The sequence below is a fragment of the Siphateles boraxobius genome, unplaced genomic scaffold, assembly GCF_051911475.1.
Source record: "Siphateles boraxobius isolate OS27281-9 unplaced genomic scaffold, OSU_SipBor_1 65, whole genome shotgun sequence".
In the NCBI taxonomy this organism is placed as follows: domain Eukaryota; kingdom Metazoa; phylum Chordata; class Actinopteri; order Cypriniformes; family Leuciscidae; genus Siphateles; species Siphateles boraxobius.
The window spans coordinates 2,205,564-2,224,205 of NW_027509192.1; the positions used below are offsets into that span (position 1 = coordinate 2,205,564).

Sequence of the window (18,642 nt, forward strand, 5' to 3'; positions counted from 1 at the left end):
TTTATATTTGTAATTAAATCTTTATTGTTTTCCTCAATAGAAGTGTCCACAGTGAAAAAAATACCTGCCCATTTTTTTCTTATAAACAAACATTTGATTTTTATGGCACCCAATGGTGAAGTCCAACTTGTTTGTGTCTCTTCAAAGTGTTATTACAGAAGGGCCCAAAATATCATTCATGAAGCAAACTAATAAACAAACAACAAAAAATGTCTAATGTTATAAATGACGATGAATAACAGCCTTACAAACTCTGACAGCAGCAAAATCTGTATAAAACAAATCTCATGTAGAAACAATTTAATCATTAGTAATAGCGTAGCAAAAGTCTATTAATTATTTTAACATGTCAGAATCAAATATGGTTTGACAAAACGATAACATGTTGGCGTAAATGTCTACATATGAAAATGTAAGATGAAGTTAATAAAGAGAAAAAGAATGAAAATGAGAAAAACAGGCCCTAAATGAAGAAGAAAACCGGTTTTAAGACTGAAGTGCTTTGGGCTTCTGGTTTGACCAGCTGAAAGAGCTCCGGTACTGATATAAAACGCTTTACGAGCGTCTTTATAAATGCTTTACGCCAATTGAACGAATAGAAACAAGATCCTAAATCTATTGAAGATATAAAATGATCCTTAGAGTGAAAACTATGAGCCAGCAAAAGAAAAATCACCGATCGAGTGTAAGTGTTGACATGTACAGTTCCTGTCATTTCCACAGGCCAGTTTACAATATTTGTAATATTATTACAATATTACAATATCCGGCCTATTTGATTTCAATAGTCCGCCAAAGGAAACTGCATTACAATCTCTTTTACTTGCAAAATACAATGTCATTATGGTGTTTTAAAGTGTATATACCAATATTCTGGACTTCTGAAATGATCTAGGACACCATTTGTCTCTGAAATCCCTCCTTCAGAAGTACAAACATCTTTTGACAGGTGAGTGGCCTGATGGGAAGTTTCTTACTGTGAATGAGGAGAGCGCCCTCTAGTGTAAACCACTGACATCACTGCTGATGAGTAACACATCTGAGTGGAGAATAAACATGAAGTTTGGTTGCATACAGACGAGGAAGACACCCAGCCACCACCACATGCGTTTACATCCCCCAAAACAATAGTCAACGTAAGAAAATAAAGGTGAAGATTACACAGAAAAATATACAAGTTACTAATTCAGAGTAACGAGCGGCCGGATCGATGACTCCCTTTGCAGCACGATTTCTCTTGGTTTATAGGCAAGAGGTAAAGAGTGTAGAAAGGCCTCAGTCACGGGTGAGTGTGTGTTTGTGCGCGGACGCCTCATGCAATCGCTTTCGCTTCCGGCAAAAATGCCTCCCAGTATTTGATCAGCTAGAGGAGAGAAAGAGAGCGGAATATGAATTACACATTCTGACAGATTTTTTTCAGTTAAAAAGAAGGTGTTCTTGTACCTGTTGTTCTGAGTGCAGCAGTGACTCCAGATATTTGATGATTTGTCTCTTAAAATCTCGAGCTTTTTCTTTCTGTCAGCAAAGAAATTTAAATGAATTGTCAGTCAGAATCATTAAATACGATCAACAATTAATTGAAGCGAGAACTGCAAATACAATTTTTATTAGGAATACTTAAAGTGCCCCTGTTATGCTGTTTTATTTTGGAGATCTTCTACAACAGATTTACATGCATCCACAGTCAAAAAACACGTTAATTTTCTCATAATATTTATTGCAGCATCAGCTCTTTTCTCACAGTGACTGAATTTAGTTTTTTTGTGTTGTGATTGGTCTACTCTGCTGATTGGTCAGATGACCCAGTCTGTAGTGATTGGTCTACTCTGCTCTGATTGGTCAGATGACCCAGTCTGTTGTGATTGGTCTACTCATTGGTCAGATGACCCAGTCTGTTGTGATTGGTCTACTCTGCTGATTGGTCAGATGACCCAGTCTGTTGTGATTGGTCTACTCTGCTGATTGGTCAGATGACTCAGTCTGTTGTGATTGGTCTACTCTGCTCTACTTGAAGAGTCTGTTGGTTTATTTGTATAGGTTGTATAGTATTTACAGTCATTACGTTCCTGTGTATATTGCGTGAATGACGGGTGGTTGGGCAGATATTGTGTTTTGCGGTAGGTGGTATGCCATACGGAACCGTTGCCACTGAAACTGCATATTAACGCACCAGTGGGGCTCGACAGCCTTAGTCAAACGGGTTGGCGCGTATGGTTGAGTTGCGGAGAGATTGTGAGATTGTGGTTAGGTCTCAGCAGCAAGAGGGAAGTAGAGGTCAGTAAGCTGGGCTGAGTTGAGTGGGGGGTCGGAGGGGGGTGACTCTGGGACGCCAGAGTCACTGTCGAGCCCTCTTGAGGTGTCGTGGGCTAGTCGACGAAACACTGAGGATGGAAGGTGCCCACTTGAAGACCCTAGAGATGTTTCCTACTCCGCTCAATCCAGATGGTTGTCATGGGGGGACCGCATAGTGGTTGCAGCCGTTGTGTGTGCTGACGCGCAATACACCGCAGCTATTAACACCAGACAGAAGGAGATTCACGTCACCAGATGGAAAGAAGCGTAAATGGATGGAGAAGCATAGGTTACTGTAAAGCTACGTCTTAGTTGGTGATTATCTTGGCGAAAGCCGAGTACAAATCAGCATGAAGTTTTAACACCTACTCTCGTGTAATGGAAATCATGCTGATTGGTCAGATGACTCAGTCTGTTGTGATTGGTCTACTCTGCTAATTGGTCAGATGACCCAGTCTGTTGAGATTGGTCTACTCTGCTAATTGGTCAGATGACCCAGTCTGTTGTGATTGGTCTACCCTGCTGATTGGTCAGATGACCCAGTCTGTTGTGATTGGTCTACTCTGCTGATTGGTCAGATGGCCCAGTCTGTTGTGATTGGTCTACTCTGCTGATTGGTCAGATGGCCCAGTTTGTTGTGATTGGTCTACTCTGCTGATTGGTCGGATGACCCAGTCTGTTGTGATTGGTCTACTCTGCTGATTGGTCAGATGGCCCAGTCCATTGTGATTGGTCGACTGTTTACAGCACGTGTCGGAAACCAAACGCCATTACCTGAACTTCAGCTCCGGATCTTCCTCAGCACTTGACACACGGTGATACGAACAGTAACGATGGCTTCGGTTTTGTAGTATCGATTCGACCTCGAGTCCTCAAGTGCAGCAAAGAGGTTTTGCTTTGGCAGCACAGACAACAGCGTCGTCTTGAACCAAACTTTTCCAGACTTCAACTACAACTAAAGTGTTTGAGGGTCAAAGTAGACTTTGTTTGAGGGCAGCCATTGAAGACCATAGACTGGCATTATGCTAATTTTTTCGAGCAGTTCAGAATCTATTTTTTCTTTTAGAAAACAATCACTTTATTAAGCAGGTTGATCTTTGAAACGTTGCGGTCCATTATATTCATAAAGTGCTCTATTACACACTACATTCAAGGCAATATCTAAAAATGCATAACAGGGGCCTTTTAATGCCAACAGGGAAATCATGTCTTACATCAAAACGGATGACGTCTTTCTGTACGGTGGCTGAGATTCTCTCGAATTCTCTCTCGAACTGCGTGACCTTTGCCTCCCACTGCAGGATGAGACAGTAGAGTAAGACATGACGTCGGTTACAGATGTAAGTGTTGTTCAGTGGTGTTTAAGTAGTTGCACTAGTAAAGCATCACCTCAGAGATCTCGTCCTTGGCCTGCTGGAGTTTGTCAGGTTTGTTGGCCCACAGGAGTTTGGCTTCGGCCTCTCTTTTTTTCTGCAGCATGTTCTCAGCGTCTTGCCAGCGCTGCCACGCTTTCATTCTCTGATCAAAACACCCCTGATCATGTAGAATGCAAATAAATGATTATTATTAATAATAATTCTAATTTATTTATTTTATTATAGATTTTAGAGTTTTTTAGATTTAGATTTTTATTTTATTAACATTTTTAGCATAATGATACATACTCTATGTAAACTACCAATCAAAAAAAAATTCTCATGCTCACCAAGGCTGCGTTTGTTTGATTAATAATAATAAATGTTTCCTGAGAAGCAAATCATCACATTAGAATTAGAATTAGAATGTGACACTGAAGAGTAATGATACTGAAAATTCAGCTTGGATCACAGGAATAAATTACATTTTAAAATATATTCTAACAGAAAACAGTTCTTTTAAATTGTAATAACAGTTCATAATATTACCGTATCAAATAAATGCAGCCTTGATGAGCAGAAGAGACTTTCAAAAACATTTAAAAAATTTAATTATTCCAAACTTTTGACCAGTAGTGTATCTACATTGTAAATTTAATTGGTTGTTATAATTATGTTTTTAATAATAATTCATATAAAAATAACAATTATGTAGATGCATACAGATATGCATCATGATACTGAAAAAAATAAAATAAATAATAAAATAATAGTATATATATATATATATATATATATATATATATATATAATTATAATAATGAATTCTGATACAATTATCCTGATACATACCTGTATGCATTTACATAATTATTTTATTATTATAATTATTAGTATAACAATAACTAAGATATAACATTAACTATGATTCATTATAATTAATATATACAGATTTATATCACAATTCTAAAAATGTAATTTATTTTCAAATATGTCTATAATACTAATATTAATATAGCAAATTAATACATTTATTATTATTATTGACAACAATGATGCTAATATATTGGATAATATGGTAAAAACAAAATGTAATTAAAAAATATTTTTTATAGTGCATACAACCATATGGTAATGCTTATTTTTTGACAATCCAGTGAATTAAATAGTTTTACAAATGAAGGGTATCATTTTCTCTTTGCATGTGGAACGCCAATTGAAATATAAGATTACTTATAACAAATCAATCCGTTCCAGTTTAACATTATATAATACCTTAATATTAAAAATGACAGACTTAAATCATAATACACTATAAATCAACAGGACGAGTGTGTGTGTGTGTGTGTGTGTGTGTGTGTGTGTGTGTGTGTGTGTGTGTGTGTGTGTGTGTGTGTGTGTCTGTACCCTGACGGCTCCCAGCAGTCGTATATAATCGGCCAGCAGCTCCGAGAAGGTGAAGAAGTCGTTGGCCGCCTGGTCCTGATGAAGCTGCTCGATTCGATCTTCCACCTCGGCCAGCTGAGACAGCGCTCGCGACAGAGCCGTGTTATCCTCCGAGCTGCCCAACATCGCCACGCTCTTCGCAAACACGGCTGTGTTCCCAGACAACTCTGAAACACACACCCCAGCCTTTAACAACCAGTTGCTTTATAGCAGTCATCCAATCAGATTCTGTTTCACTTAATATGCGTCACATTACAGAAATAAAATGGGTTGCAATTCCCAAATCTGAATGCACTACATTTTAAAAGAAAAAAATATCCACATTTCAAATATGAGAGATCGTTTGCCCTTCTGACCTTTCCTGTGATTGACAAGCGATTCCACCATGACGTGAAGTTTCCGCAACTGCTGTTCTTCATTTTCTACATCCTGGATCTTCTCATCAAACCACTGAAACCAACAAGCACACACACCGTTTAATATTCAGTCTCCTTTCTAGGTTAGTTTTAAGCCTATTCCTGTTTATAGTAACATACTGTAATTGTTTTTCCACTCACCACGTCCTGTTCGTTCATCTTTATGGTCATCTTACTCACAGCATCTGTGGCTTTGTTGAGCATTTTGAGGAAGCCGGCTCCGCTCAGAGCCTGTGTGCCGACTGCTCTGGGTAACTAACACACACACACACACACAGCATTAAGTTATCATCACAAACAGCAAAACTGATGTTTCTGCATGTGAGGAATAGATAGATAAACATCTGCGTGTGAGAAAGTCACTTCTCTTAAGTTTATGTTAATGTGGAGTTTGCGGTTGCATGCGTTGAATGATTAAAATGATTAAGCTGTCTCACCTCTTCTTTCTCTAAAAACTCTCTGACATCAGGATCCTGCAGGAGAGATGGGTGACTTACAATCCTCTGAAGATACCTGCAACAACACACAAACAATCCTCAAACAATATATCAATATTAATAACTACTAACATATTTTATTACATTATCATCCGATCTAAATAATAAACAACAACATTAGATTGGATAATATCATAAATTGGGATAGAATTAAATGTAATGTTAGTTGTAAACTTGTAATTAATTTATATTTTAATTTTTAATAAAGATGGAAAAATGATGTAGATTATATTATATTATCCAATGTTAGTTGTAATTAATATTTATATTCAATACTTAGATTAGGTAAGTATAGATGAGTAATTTTTCTGTCCTCATTAAAATATATAATATTTACTTCTAACATTAAATTACATTATCAAATTTAATAATGCATTATTTAATTGTATTTATTATTTAATAAATTATGTAATTAATATAAATTATTAACATTATACTATATGACAATTTTATTCAATCAAAGTAATATTTCTGTCCTCATTAAAATGAAAATAAATAGTGCAATGATAGTAGTGATTAATATTAATATTATATTATCCAATTTAAGACGTTTTCAATCCCCGTATATCATTTTAATTATAGCGAACATAACCATTATCGAGTGGAAGTAATTTCTCTGCCATCATAATTTAAATATATAATACTATTACTTATTACTGACATTATTATATTATCCAGTTTAAGTTTTTTTCTGTTCTCATTAAAATGAAAATAGATATGATGATAGTAGTAATTATTATTAACATTATATTATAATAATCAATCCAAGTAATGTTTCTATCCTCATTACAATGAAAATACTGTATGGTAGCAGCATCACAGCCAATCATTGTTTGATGTTTTATATACAGATATATGGAGAGGGATTTTAAACCAATGAGATTCTTCAAGTTCTGTCAAGTTCTGACATGACGCATTAATGACAAATGTGACTGGTCAGTACAAAAACTAGGAGAAGGAGAGCGATTCATCTCTTTACTAGTGCAACTACTTAAGAAACAATGTCATCCTCAGTAACGAACCTCTCTAGAGCAGCTCTCCTCCGCTCCACAAACTCTGCTGACGATGGATCCTCCTTCCCGACTTTGACTTTTGTCATACCTGGAAAATTAACACACAGTTATTCATAATCAGACACTTGTTCATAATCAGATCAGATCGGATGCATTAGCAGAAGCATGTTTCTACCCAAAATGCTCTTCTCCGGTGGTGGAGGTATGATGTATCCATTCTGTGAGTGTTTCTCCGAGAGCTTCTCGTACAATCCCAGGAAATCACTGAAACGTCTGCGTACAGTAAACGTCTTGCTACGGAACATGGTTAACGACGTCTGAGAGGATGAAAAGAGGGAGATTTAGACAGTGTGTCATATTGGGCGGTAGTATAATCTGCACAAGAGACTGAAAAATCACCTGTGTTGAAACTTTGTAGGCCATATAAGCATTCATACCATCACCTGTAAGAAGCAGAGAGAGAGAGAGAATCACCCCAACATAACACATATATGTGCTGTTAACCTCAAGCTTAAAGATCAGGACTGGTTACACAAAGGTCATATAGTTTTAGTCAATGATCCCAGCTGAAGAAAACAAAAGCTTGACTAGCCTAAACTGGTCTCCCAGACTGGTCCGGATTGCTGGTTTTTGAAGGGTTGTCACTCAGCTTGTCAAAATAAACCAGTTTAAATATCAGTTTGTACAGGTCACCAGCAAAAACCAGCAAACTACAGTAAATCAAAATTAAAACAATATTTTTACTATCGAAACTTTCAAGATTTACATATTTAAATGACTTTGGTTATGATTAGCATGTAAAATGTGTTACGACGGCCTTGCAAAACAGCTCAATGCTGTGAAGGAGAGGATACATACAAGTAATGTTTGTGTCAAATTTCTGACCAACCTATGTTAGTTAAATGAATGAATGAGGCATTTATACAGCGAGTTTCATATGTAATACTGTACACCCAAAGCGCTTTACAATCATATCAGGGGATCTCTCCTCAACCTAGTTAACGACCCATGCGAGATACTTTCAATACACTAGGAAGAGATTTTTGCTGTAAATACATAGAACATTAAACTTCTTTATTTCAAAAGAAAAATTCTGTTTTTATAACAAAACCAATTTAAGCTAAGCAACGTTTACTCCCAAGATCCTCCAAATCAACTGAACCTGCAATTCTAACTTTATTTAAACTTCTAACTAGTGCCTGCTGGATCACAAATAACTAGATCTTCTCTATAAATTCTCATACAATGAAATTAAGAGCACATGAAAACAAGAGACAACCAACGAAATATTAATAACTGATTATGCTGAAGTCAATGTATACTTTGCTTTTCTATGCATTTTGCATATTTTAGGAATAGTAAGATAAACCTTTAGCTGTAGTTTGCCTCTTTTTTGCCAAATAATTTTGACAGATAAATACCGTAACCAAGTGTTTTTCTCCTCCCTCATAATATTTAAAAATATTTGATAAATATAAAATATTTTCCTTATATACTGATGGTTTAATCTAACTTGTAGGGTCATTAAAAACAAATATGCCCTCTGGACATCACTTTTGGCCACTATATACAAAGTAAGAGTGAGCAAACTATCAGCAAAAATATGATATATTAGATCAGATGAAATATTATCTCCCCAGAGCTGATTTTAGACCTTACCGTAACACCACACCTTTAAAAAAGAAGAAGGACAGGAAATAAAAAAAAGCTGGTACAGGGCAAAAAAGGGAAGTTGTGATCGTCTGGCAATGCTCCAGACACACGTATCTGTGACTCAGTTCCTTAATTAGAACAATTTCACCTCATAAAATAATCACGGTTTTCTGTTTCCTGCAAACTCAGCCCACTACTTTTTCAAACTAAAAAAGCCAGCTGACAGTGGAAGATGATGCTCTTACCAACTTTCTCTGGATTTGTGACGGAAATGTTTAGATCAAACTTGTCCTCGCTTTCCTCTTCCTCCAGCTTTATGAGAAAAAAGAGAAAGGAAGAAGGAAACCTGTAAGGTTTGATCTGATCTCTAGTGATGGGAATCGCAAGAAATGCAACAAATCCAGTTTTGATTCTGTTTCAACTTGATTCTTTTAGTAGCTTTGAGTCATTTCATTTTCAAATGAAAGACCCATAAATAAATAATCCATAAGTTTAAGACTGATTCTTGACTAATTCATCAAAAAGAATCAGCTCATAGGAGTCATTTGCTTGTGAATCAGGCACTAAAGGAGCCAAACGTCATGAAAAACATTCAGTCTCAGTACTTTTTATTTAACAAAATGTTCAATTTTCCAATTTTCAATTTCTTTATGAGTGTTTTACCTCCTCCAGAGTTTTGGACGGAGGTTGGCTGGAGCTGCTGGCTAGCGGGGCGGCAGGAGCCGATGCTGATGCTTTCACAGAATCTTTCTTCTTGCGGTCATTAAGAGGACTATCCAGAGACAACTCCACTGTAGCTTCTGGGAAAAACAGTGAGAGAAAGTGCATTTTATGGATTCAATAAAACTAAAAAAGATACAACAGATGCAACAAACACAACCTAGATAACAATCACACACACATGCAAAACACATTCCATCAGCAACCTACAGAAGGGTGAGATAAACACACACACACACACACGCAAAACACATTCCATCAGCAACCTAAAGAAGGGTGAGAGGTCAAAGGTCACTGAGGAATTCCTTTTCCTCTTCCTGAGTCAACGCTGAAAAAGCAAATTCATCATCCATCACTCAGAGAAGTGATGCGCATGCATTTCTGCTTGTACAATACATGCGAGTAAAAAAGAAAAGCAGGAAAATGTTTCATTGCGCAAAAAACACTAAGCCTTGAAAACCCTGCTGCACTTTAGGCGACTTCTAATCAGTGTCATTTAAGCATTATTAATATACTATTATTAGAAGAGCATTTTTTTATTTTCAATGTTCATTTTAATTGTATTTTGAGTTTTATTATTTTACTTGAGCATCTACGATCTAGGAAGGCAGTTAACAATTTCAAAAAAAAATTTCAAGGTAGGCGGCTCGTAAGGTTTCGAAACAAGTCGAACTTTTAAATGCACCAATGACCGCAAACCATTGTCTAGGTAACAAGGTTTCGAAAAAATGACCTAAACATTCAAAAATGCTTTTCACATGTGGGAGGGCAGCTACATTTTGAAACACAAATCAAACTTGCTTAAACATGCCCCAAAATGCTCAAGGTTTTAAGGCTCAAAAATGTTGTCTAGATAGGCAATCACTAGGTTTTGAAGATTAGAACAATAAATTTGTGTTATAAGAAGTCAAAAAACAGTGTATGTTACTACATTGCTTATGCAGTACTTACCCTCAGTTTCACAGACAAGACTTAAGCTAGACCTAGACCAAATGCTTTAGCCGTTTTAACTGAAAGCAACTTTAAAATATTTCTTAAAATATGTCAGTCCCATTGTTTTGTCTCTTGGTGTCTCTAGATGCACACTAGTAAGGCACATTTATAAAAGCTACTTAAATTACCTAATTGAACTAAGGTTTAATCCTGGCTCAATCCAAGCCCTGTCTGTGAAACCAGGCCTTAGTTTTGAAAGATGAACTTTTACAGTTGCATATGATGCCCGAAAAAGTTCTCTGGGAAGGGATATACAAAAAACAGTCTATGTTGGCAGTTCGGAGGATTTTGCAACACAAATCAAACTTTTAAATGCACCAATGTCACCCAAAAATACTGTCTAGGTAGGCTGCTCACTAGATTTTGAAACATGAACCAAGCATTTAAAAGTGCTTATGATGCTTAAAAATGTTGTCTGACAAGGTAGCCAAATTTTGACAAACAAACTAAACTTTGTTTCAAAATACTCTGTAAATGCTGTCTATGTTGGCAACTTTTAAAGTTGAGCAATATATGTTTGTGTTATGAGGCCCAAAAACCCTGTGCCACAAGGGTTTTGGCAGAAAGAACTATTTTTGGTTCCCCAAAGAACCTTTCAGTAAAACTTTTAGTTTGAACATTTTGATCATCTAAAGAAGATTTTTTTCACTGTAAAGAATCTTCTGGAATGTAAAGGTTCCACGGACGTTAAAGGTTCTTCATGGAACCATCGATGCCAATAAAGACCCTTTATTTTTAAGAGTGTATAATGCTCAAAATGCTGTCTAGGCAAGTAGCTCACTTAGCAATCACTTTGTGTTATGATGCCCAAAAATGCAGCCAGTGTCTACGTTGCTTAGGCAGTTCACAAACTTTCAAATGTGCCTATGATGCCCAAAAAGCAGGTCTAGGTAGGCAGTCAAAAGTGTCACAGTCATTGACTGGTGTTACCGGTGAAATGTCGTACCTGAGAAGATATCCTGCTCCTCAGAGTGAACCCCATTGGTCCTGGAGCTGCCGCTTGAGGAAGGTTTGGTGGCAGGTGCCGTCACAGCTTCCTCTGCGAACAGATCCGTGGGGTCGTCTTTAACATGTGGCTTGATCTTCACCTCTGTAAAGACATTGATAGGTGGCCCACTCGCTATTGAAGGCTGAAGCTTCTTCGTCATGCCTTTTAATGGCTCTTTAAACAGATCTTCCTCCTCCTCCTCCTCCTCCTGATCATCATCACCGAACAGCTCTGCTTTCTTGGTGGCAGAGCCTTTGGTGCTGCCCTTCGGAGGGTCTTCGAAAATACCCTGATGTCGGGCTCCAATGGCGTTTTTGTGCACAGGCTTGCTGCTGATATCAATAGGTGCTTTACCGATGACATCAGACTTTGGCGTTTCTACAGGCTCTTTCAAGAGATCTGGCACGGGATTTTGGACCTCGGGCGAACTTATTACATCGGCTTCATCGTCCAGCGGGTCGCTGAACAGGTCGACGGCCTCATCGCTACCGGGAGATTGTATCTTTACGTTCTTCTGGGGTTCAGAGTTAATGTCGCTGAGAGGATCGCTGAAGATGTCTTCTGGTGGCTCGTTGTAGACGTCTTTAGTAGGTCCGGTTGTGTCAGGTGACAGTGAATCCATGTCGGAGATTGACTAGGAACAGCACAGAAATGATTATTCAGCTAATGTTTAAAATTAAACTTAGTTACTATAAATATAAATATTGTGAGTTTAAACAGGATTACTACATTGTGTTTAACAGCCTGTGGAATAATTTTCCATCTGGCATGGAATTGTTTTTCCAAATACATTAAACATCTTCAGGCTGAATCTTGAATCTATAAAATTTGACGAAGAGAAAAAATGATGTTTAACAGGCGCAGGATCAAAGCGAAAGTTATGAAAATAAACGAGGAAATCCACACACTGTTTAACTCTTTCCTTTATTTGCAAAATATAAAAAACTTTTTAGGCTTGGGTCAGAATAAAGGAAAGAGATAAAGAGTGTTTGGATTTCTCATTTATTTTCATATCTCTGGTTAAAATTAAACCCTAAATAAAGAAAAAATGTTTTTGCATTGAAAAATTAAAAATATTTTGTTAAGCATAAGTTCTTGTAACAATAATTAGGCTATATAACATTTTCCGTGTTAATATTTATTAGTTTATGTATTTGTGCATTTTTACAATTGGTGATTTAAATAAATAAAGCAAGCCTATTTTGGGCTTAGCGCATTTTTCACCCAAATACTTATACTTATTTATAAATATTTATACTTAAAGGCAGGGTAGGTGATTTGCTTCAAAAACATGTTTTGTTCTGCTGGTTGAAAGTCTGTTCAGATCCTGATATCAATCACTAAAGCCCCTTTCACACACAGATTCCGGAAAATACACGGATAATGTGACCCGGCATTTGTCCCGGGATTGTTTGATTTCGGTTAATTCACACTGCCAGTGATTTGCCGGGATCTGTGAGTGCGTTCACACACAACCCATAAAGATACCGTAAAGACACATGCCGTCAGGATGAGGCGTGTAACGTATGCGTCGAAAACATGTACACGCGCATACCGTTCCACAAAGCTGGCGAACGATCTCAGCTTCAGCGCGGATAGTGAGGAGCTCCTGGTCTTTGCTCCGTTCCAGTTTGCAGACATTTGTTCGTCCTTTCTTTGTTGATGACGAACACAAACTTTCTTCTAAGAGCAACAGAGTCGCGCGATGGCACAAGCGTCATCACTACGACACACCCCTTACGGCATTGGTCCTGGCTTTTGTTCACACAGCGCGCGTTCCGGGACTGATTCAGGCAATGTTACTAGGTCCCCAACCCGGCATCGATGCCGGTATCAATCCCGGGTCGTGTTTGCGTTCACACAGAAGGCGTTCTGGCAATTTCCCGGCAATTTCCCGGGATCAACGCGCCGCGTGAAAGGGGCTTAATATATATATATATCATCTGTGGAAGGCGTAGGACCATAAAAACAACTAATAGAACTCGAGAAAATCATAGAACTCGTTCCGAGGGCTACGATAGGATGTCCTAACATCTACGCATGTTTTTACACACTTTGCTCACGCAGACATCACACATCATCAGCAGCGCGTTTCATGCTATGAAGAGTTAGACAGATGTCAGTCACAGAGCACAGTAAACGAAACAGCGGCCGTAGTTCCTCCTGAACCAAAACAACGAGCTTATGCTGCGTTCACAACTTCACACCACAACTACTGCAATTCGGAAGAGATGGAATCCGTGATCCGTGATGTTACACTCGGAGCGGTTCGATACTCGAATTTATGCGTTTCAATGGCAACACTATCAACGCCGTTATGAAACTACAGCAGTCAGGTGATACAGGTCAGAGCTCTTTAAGTTATGTTCATTATTATTGTAATATTATGTGCTTTGAGACGTGAGGTAGTTTAACGCCATCTCTCGTAACGCTTTTGTTTGCTCCCTGCTGAACGTTTTCAAGTGTTTTAGAGGAGGCGTGGCTTTGGAGACGCTCTGAAGGGAGGGTGGGATCTTATGCTTTAAAAGCTAACACGCTATCGCTAGGTTCTCTGAAAATCGCTTACTTTACCTGTAATTGTAAAATATTTATTATATCATATTACAAGTATTTGTGAATACAGTTGGTGGTTAAAAAAGAAAAAACTAAAGCAAGCTTATTTTAGTACTTTATTTGCATTGAAAATTAAAGCATTTTTTCCACCCAAATACTTATTATTTTTAATGGTAATTACATAATTAAAATGTAAAACATTTATGTTATTACAGGTATTTGTCATTATTCTTTTTTGATAGCTTGTACAACTGGCATTTTACAATAAATAAATAATAAAATAAGCCTATTTTAGTACTATCTTTGCATTGAAAATGAAGAAAATATTTTCACCCAAATTCTCATTATTGTAACAGTGAATATTTAAATGGTAAAATATTCATCATGCAAGTCTTTGTTATTTTTATATGCGTGAGCATTTGTACAATTGCCGATACCGATAGTTAGGAAAATGCCTAAAATCGGCCGATAATATCGGCCTGCCGATATATCGGTCGGGCTCTACTATGTACGGTATACTGTCCTTGTCCAGAAAGGAAATAAAGACATCATCAAAGTAGTCCATGTGACCTCAGTGGGTTAGTTAGAATTTTTTGAAGCATCGAAAATACATTTTGTTCCAAAAATAACAAAAACGATGACTTTATTCAGCATTGTATTCTCTTCCGGTTCTGTTGTCAATCCGCGTTCACGAGGCCAGTTACGCTGCTGACGTAAGACGCTGCTGGCGTGTTATCTGGTGCGTCCGTGTTTTCGGGTTCAAATAAATATGTCTGGTTAAAAAAAATGCAAGTCTTCCCCTGTGTCGAAATCCATAGACATGTTTGCAAAGATTGTTTTGTTTACAGCGTGCGTCTCCCTCAGACTGTAAACGAAGCTCGGGCGCACCAGATAACACGTCAGCTCGTCTTACGTCAGCGGACTCATGAAAGCGGATTAACAACAGAACCGGAAGAGAATACAATGCTGAATAAAGTCTTCGTTTTTGTTATTTTTGGAACAAAATGTATTTTCGATGCTTCAAAACATTCTAACTAACCCACTGAGGTCACATGGACTACTTTGATGATGTCTTTATTGCCTTTCTGGACAAGGACAGTATACCATACATAGATTTTCAATGGAGGGACAAAAAGCTCTCGGACTGAATCTAAAATATCTTAAACTGTGTTCCGAAGATGAACGGAGGTCTTACGGGCTTGGAACGACATGAGGGTGAGTCATTAATGACATCATTTTTATTTTTGGGTGAACTAACCCTTTAAGTGCCTTGCTTAACGGTACAATGGTTACAGCTTACAATCAACACATGCTGGATTCAAACCTACAACCTTACAGTTCCAGTGCAGACCATTAACCACCAACCCACTCCTTTATGACTCACGTACAGCAACTGTAAATTTCTTGCCACAAAGCAAATTCTTCAGAAAAGAAATGCTTACTACAGAAAAAAAAGGCTTTTAGACATTCACTCCAGTTTGAGACTCACATGACCAGACCTTCAGCACTTTGAACTGAAAAGACTGAAATTACTAAGCTAAGTAAACATTGACTGCTGGACACCAGCTAATTTATGAGAGACAGATTTGCCTTCATAATTCTCATCATACTGTAGTTTGGATCTCTTCCTTGCACTGCATGCATATGCATTTTTAAATAGCCTAGATAAAACATCTTAACTATGATATGTTGGGTGGTTCTGCATAAAGTTGTTAATCTACTTTCACGCTTCCTTTATAATTAGACACAGCAGAACATTAATTTTACACACATACACACTCTCTAAAAGTGTGACTTCAGTCTGTTTTGAAAACTGGGTCAACATTCCTTGTGATTTTATTTATTCCAACTACAAGAGTCCTCCAAAAACTTTAGTATGTCACATGCAGGCCTAAACTCATATCATTTAACCCTGCGGAAGAATCAAATCTGAGGTGGTGATGAAAATTATACCTTTATTAAATCATTAAGCAAATATGATCACAGAAAACACCGTATAAACCAGCAGATCTGAATATCTACGGTTGAAGAAGAAGAATAAAAGCAGGGAGATCTGAGGGTGTCAGAGAAGTGAAAGTGATCGGTCTTATTCTCTTTCTGCCTGTCTGTATAGAGTCTCTTGCTAATTAGCTTCATAAATGCGTTTAATTGTGTTACTCACCGTGCCCGTGAACGCATCAGCGCCGTCGTCACTGTCCTCCAGCAGCTCGGGCTCCTCTGAGTCCGGGAAAGGAGGAGGACTGCGCTCCGAGCTGGCCGCCATCTTCAGCTCCACACACGGAAAAACTTTATTACAAGAGGAGAACGCTAGAGTGAAAATGAGAGAGCGACATTCAAATGATACGAAGAGAGAGAGAGATCGCGAAACAGTGACGCCCGGTGGTCAATAGTGGCAGCTTTGCACTGCTACGTCACGCTCACAAGACCTCACATTTTAAAAAAAATATATATACTGTAGTTTATAATGTAAAAAATAAATAACGTGAGTCCTGCCATTATGGAGCTACATAATTGTACATGAAAAAAAAAATGATAAAAATTTAAAATTGAGGAAGTGAGTGTGGGTGAGGGGCGAGCCTGGCTGTGACGTTACCACAAGCCACGCCCACCAATGCGTTTGTTTACAGAAGTACAGGAGTGAACTGAATCTTCTGCCCAACGATCATGTAGTTTACACTCATAAATACTTTAATCTGAAATGTTATTATGCCTCGACGGGATCATGAAGATACAGAACCCCTGCTATTGTCCACTCATTTGGACGAAGAAGGTAAAATGCATTATTAATCATGTAGAATGTGTTTATTATTTCTGGATCTCTAGTGGTTGATATCCCGCTGGATTGTGTAACGTTAGATGAGTATAATGTTGACTGAAACACTTTTCACCAGTTATAGACTATTAACGATATTATTCATGATTGGATCATTATTGCAGTGATTATTATGTTTCTAGCATGTTATATGTTTGGCAACAGTTCTTCTAAACCTAACGTTAATTGATGGAGTGTCTAGCTTTTCATTTCATAAACAGCCATGTAGGAAGACACATCCTTATCATATTCCAGGATGACAATATCAAGATTCATCAGGCTCAAACTGTGAAAGAATGGTTGTGAGGAGCATGAAGAATCATTTTCACACATGAATCGTCTCTGAGTCCAGATCTTAAATTAACTGAAAGTCTTTGGGATGTGCTGGAGGAGACTTTACAGAGCGCTGGACTCTTGCATTATCAATACAAGATCCTGACCAAAAATCGATGAACCTAAATGTTGTGATGTTTACTGATATATGATGTGTCCATCAGATGACCAGGTGTCCAGTAGAAAGAAACTTTCTTATGAGGAGGCTGTTGAGAAAGCAGGTTAATTTTACCTTTATGTTTTAAGTGTGCTGAATTATTTTTCCTACATTTAGTTTCATATGTTTGTCCATATGCAGTGGTCAGCGGTCCTCATGTTTCTGCCTGTCCGCAGGGTTCGGACTCTTCCATTGGCTGCTGTTGGTCGTCTGCGGGTGGGCGAACGCCAGTGATGCGGTGGAGATCCTGTGTGTGTCGTTCCTCTTGCCCACGGCACGCTGCGACCTCCACCTCAGCTCAGGCGACATGGGGCTCCTCACCGCCAGCATATTCCTGGGTCATCATCTGTCTTTTTTTCTTTGTTTTCTAACCAAATAACTGTTAAAAAGAATCAGTAATGATCATGTTGCATTTCAAGAAGAGAAAATGTGTTCTTAAAATGAAACATTAACTTCTCATTTTTATCATGTAAACTGTTAAGTCAGGTCAGAAATGCAGTTTGTTCTCTATTTGGTTGAACTTTGAATTATATTTGCCTTATCAAGTGTCTGAAAACTGCAGAGTCATCCTCATTGTTTTCAGTGAGAGAAATGCATAACTGACCGAGTGATTGAAACTGCTGACATAACTGTGTCATCTGATCATTTCTCATGCTGCTCAGTAAGATAACTAGCATCTCCTCTGACAGGGATGATGGTGGGCGGTTATGTTTGGGGGTTTCTGGCTGATCGCAGAGGAAGGCGGAGCGTACTGGTCATTTCTCTGGCAGTGAATGGCACGTTTGGGGCAGTGGCCAGTTTGGCCCCGAGTTTCTGGCTCTTTCTCCTCCTGCGGTTCTTCAGTGGAGTCGGGTAACCACATCCCAAAACAGTTTTTACATGCATTTTCCAGGTTTAGATAGATATTATACAGACAGAATCTCTACTAGTATCACATGAATGCATCCATGTCTCGCTCTCAGGGTCGGCGGATCCATTCCTGTCATCTTCTCATATTTTTCCGAGTTTCAACCATGTTTGCGGAGGGGAGCTATGATCAGCGCTCTCGCCACATTCTGGATGGCGGGAAATATTTTAGCAGCAGGTAAAACCATCATCCTCTGAGCTGAGAGAGGAGCGCCTCTAAAATACTGTCTGGAAGGTTGTACTAATCTTTTTATTTCCATTTTTTGCTGTTGTTTTTATATTGAAACATGGGCAGTAAAAAACACAATCAGAACATCTATAACTTTAACCAAAAATAAATGAATAAATAAAACTGCAAAGGCTATATAAATAAACAATAAAAACAAGACAAAAGACAAAAATACATAATCCAAAAATCTATAAATACAAAAAAAATGTTGTATATATATATATATATACAAACAAAAGATATATTGACATAAAATATATATATATATATATATATATA

General features: G+C 37.8%; 2 protein-coding genes across 2 annotated transcripts in view; one reads left to right on the forward strand and one right to left on the reverse strand.

Moving 5' to 3' along the window:
- On the reverse strand, positions 1–17,472 carry snx1a (sorting nexin 1a). The gene is made up of 16 exons (XM_077210152.1): positions 17,340–17,472; positions 16,088–16,233; positions 11,332–12,007; positions 9,336–9,472; positions 8,918–8,984; positions 7,419–7,462; positions 7,195–7,336; positions 7,029–7,107; positions 5,947–6,022; positions 5,651–5,764; positions 5,450–5,543; positions 5,055–5,260; positions 3,682–3,825; positions 3,507–3,587; positions 1,444–1,515; positions 1–1,363 (listed from the first exon to the last, which is right to left on the reverse strand). The coding sequence occupies exons 2-16, from the start codon at positions 16,187–16,189 to the stop codon at positions 1,313–1,315; spliced, it is 2,085 nt and encodes a 694-aa protein (XP_077066267.1). The 5' UTR covers positions 16,190–16,233; positions 17,340–17,472; the 3' UTR covers positions 1–1,312.
- The window catches only part of sv2 (synaptic vesicle glycoprotein 2), a 6,300-nt gene continuing 4,172 nt past the window's right edge, over positions 16,515–18,642 (forward strand). The window contains exons 1-5 of the mRNA XM_077210156.1: positions 16,515–16,696; positions 17,236–17,292; positions 17,405–17,566; positions 17,918–18,080; positions 18,191–18,312. Of these exons, the coding sequence (XP_077066271.1) occupies positions 16,633–16,696; positions 17,236–17,292; positions 17,405–17,566; positions 17,918–18,080; positions 18,191–18,312 (568 nt within the window). The 5' untranslated portion in view covers positions 16,515–16,632. The remainder of the gene's footprint in view (positions 16,697–17,235; positions 17,293–17,404; positions 17,567–17,917; positions 18,081–18,190; positions 18,313–18,642) is intronic.

Coding starts and splice junctions, on each gene's coding strand:
- snx1a (XM_077210152.1), bottom strand. CDS start 16,189: ATGGCGGCCAGCTCGGAGCGCAGTCCTCCTCCTTTCCCGGACTCAGAG. Junction 12,008..16,087: donor CTGATGCGTTCACGGGCACG/GTGAGTAACACA, acceptor TGCTGTTCCTAG/TCAATCTCCGACATGGATTC. Junction 8,985..9,335: donor CGTCCAAAACTCTGGAGGAG/GTAAAACACTCA, acceptor TTTCTCATAAAG/CTGGAGGAAGAGGAAAGCGA.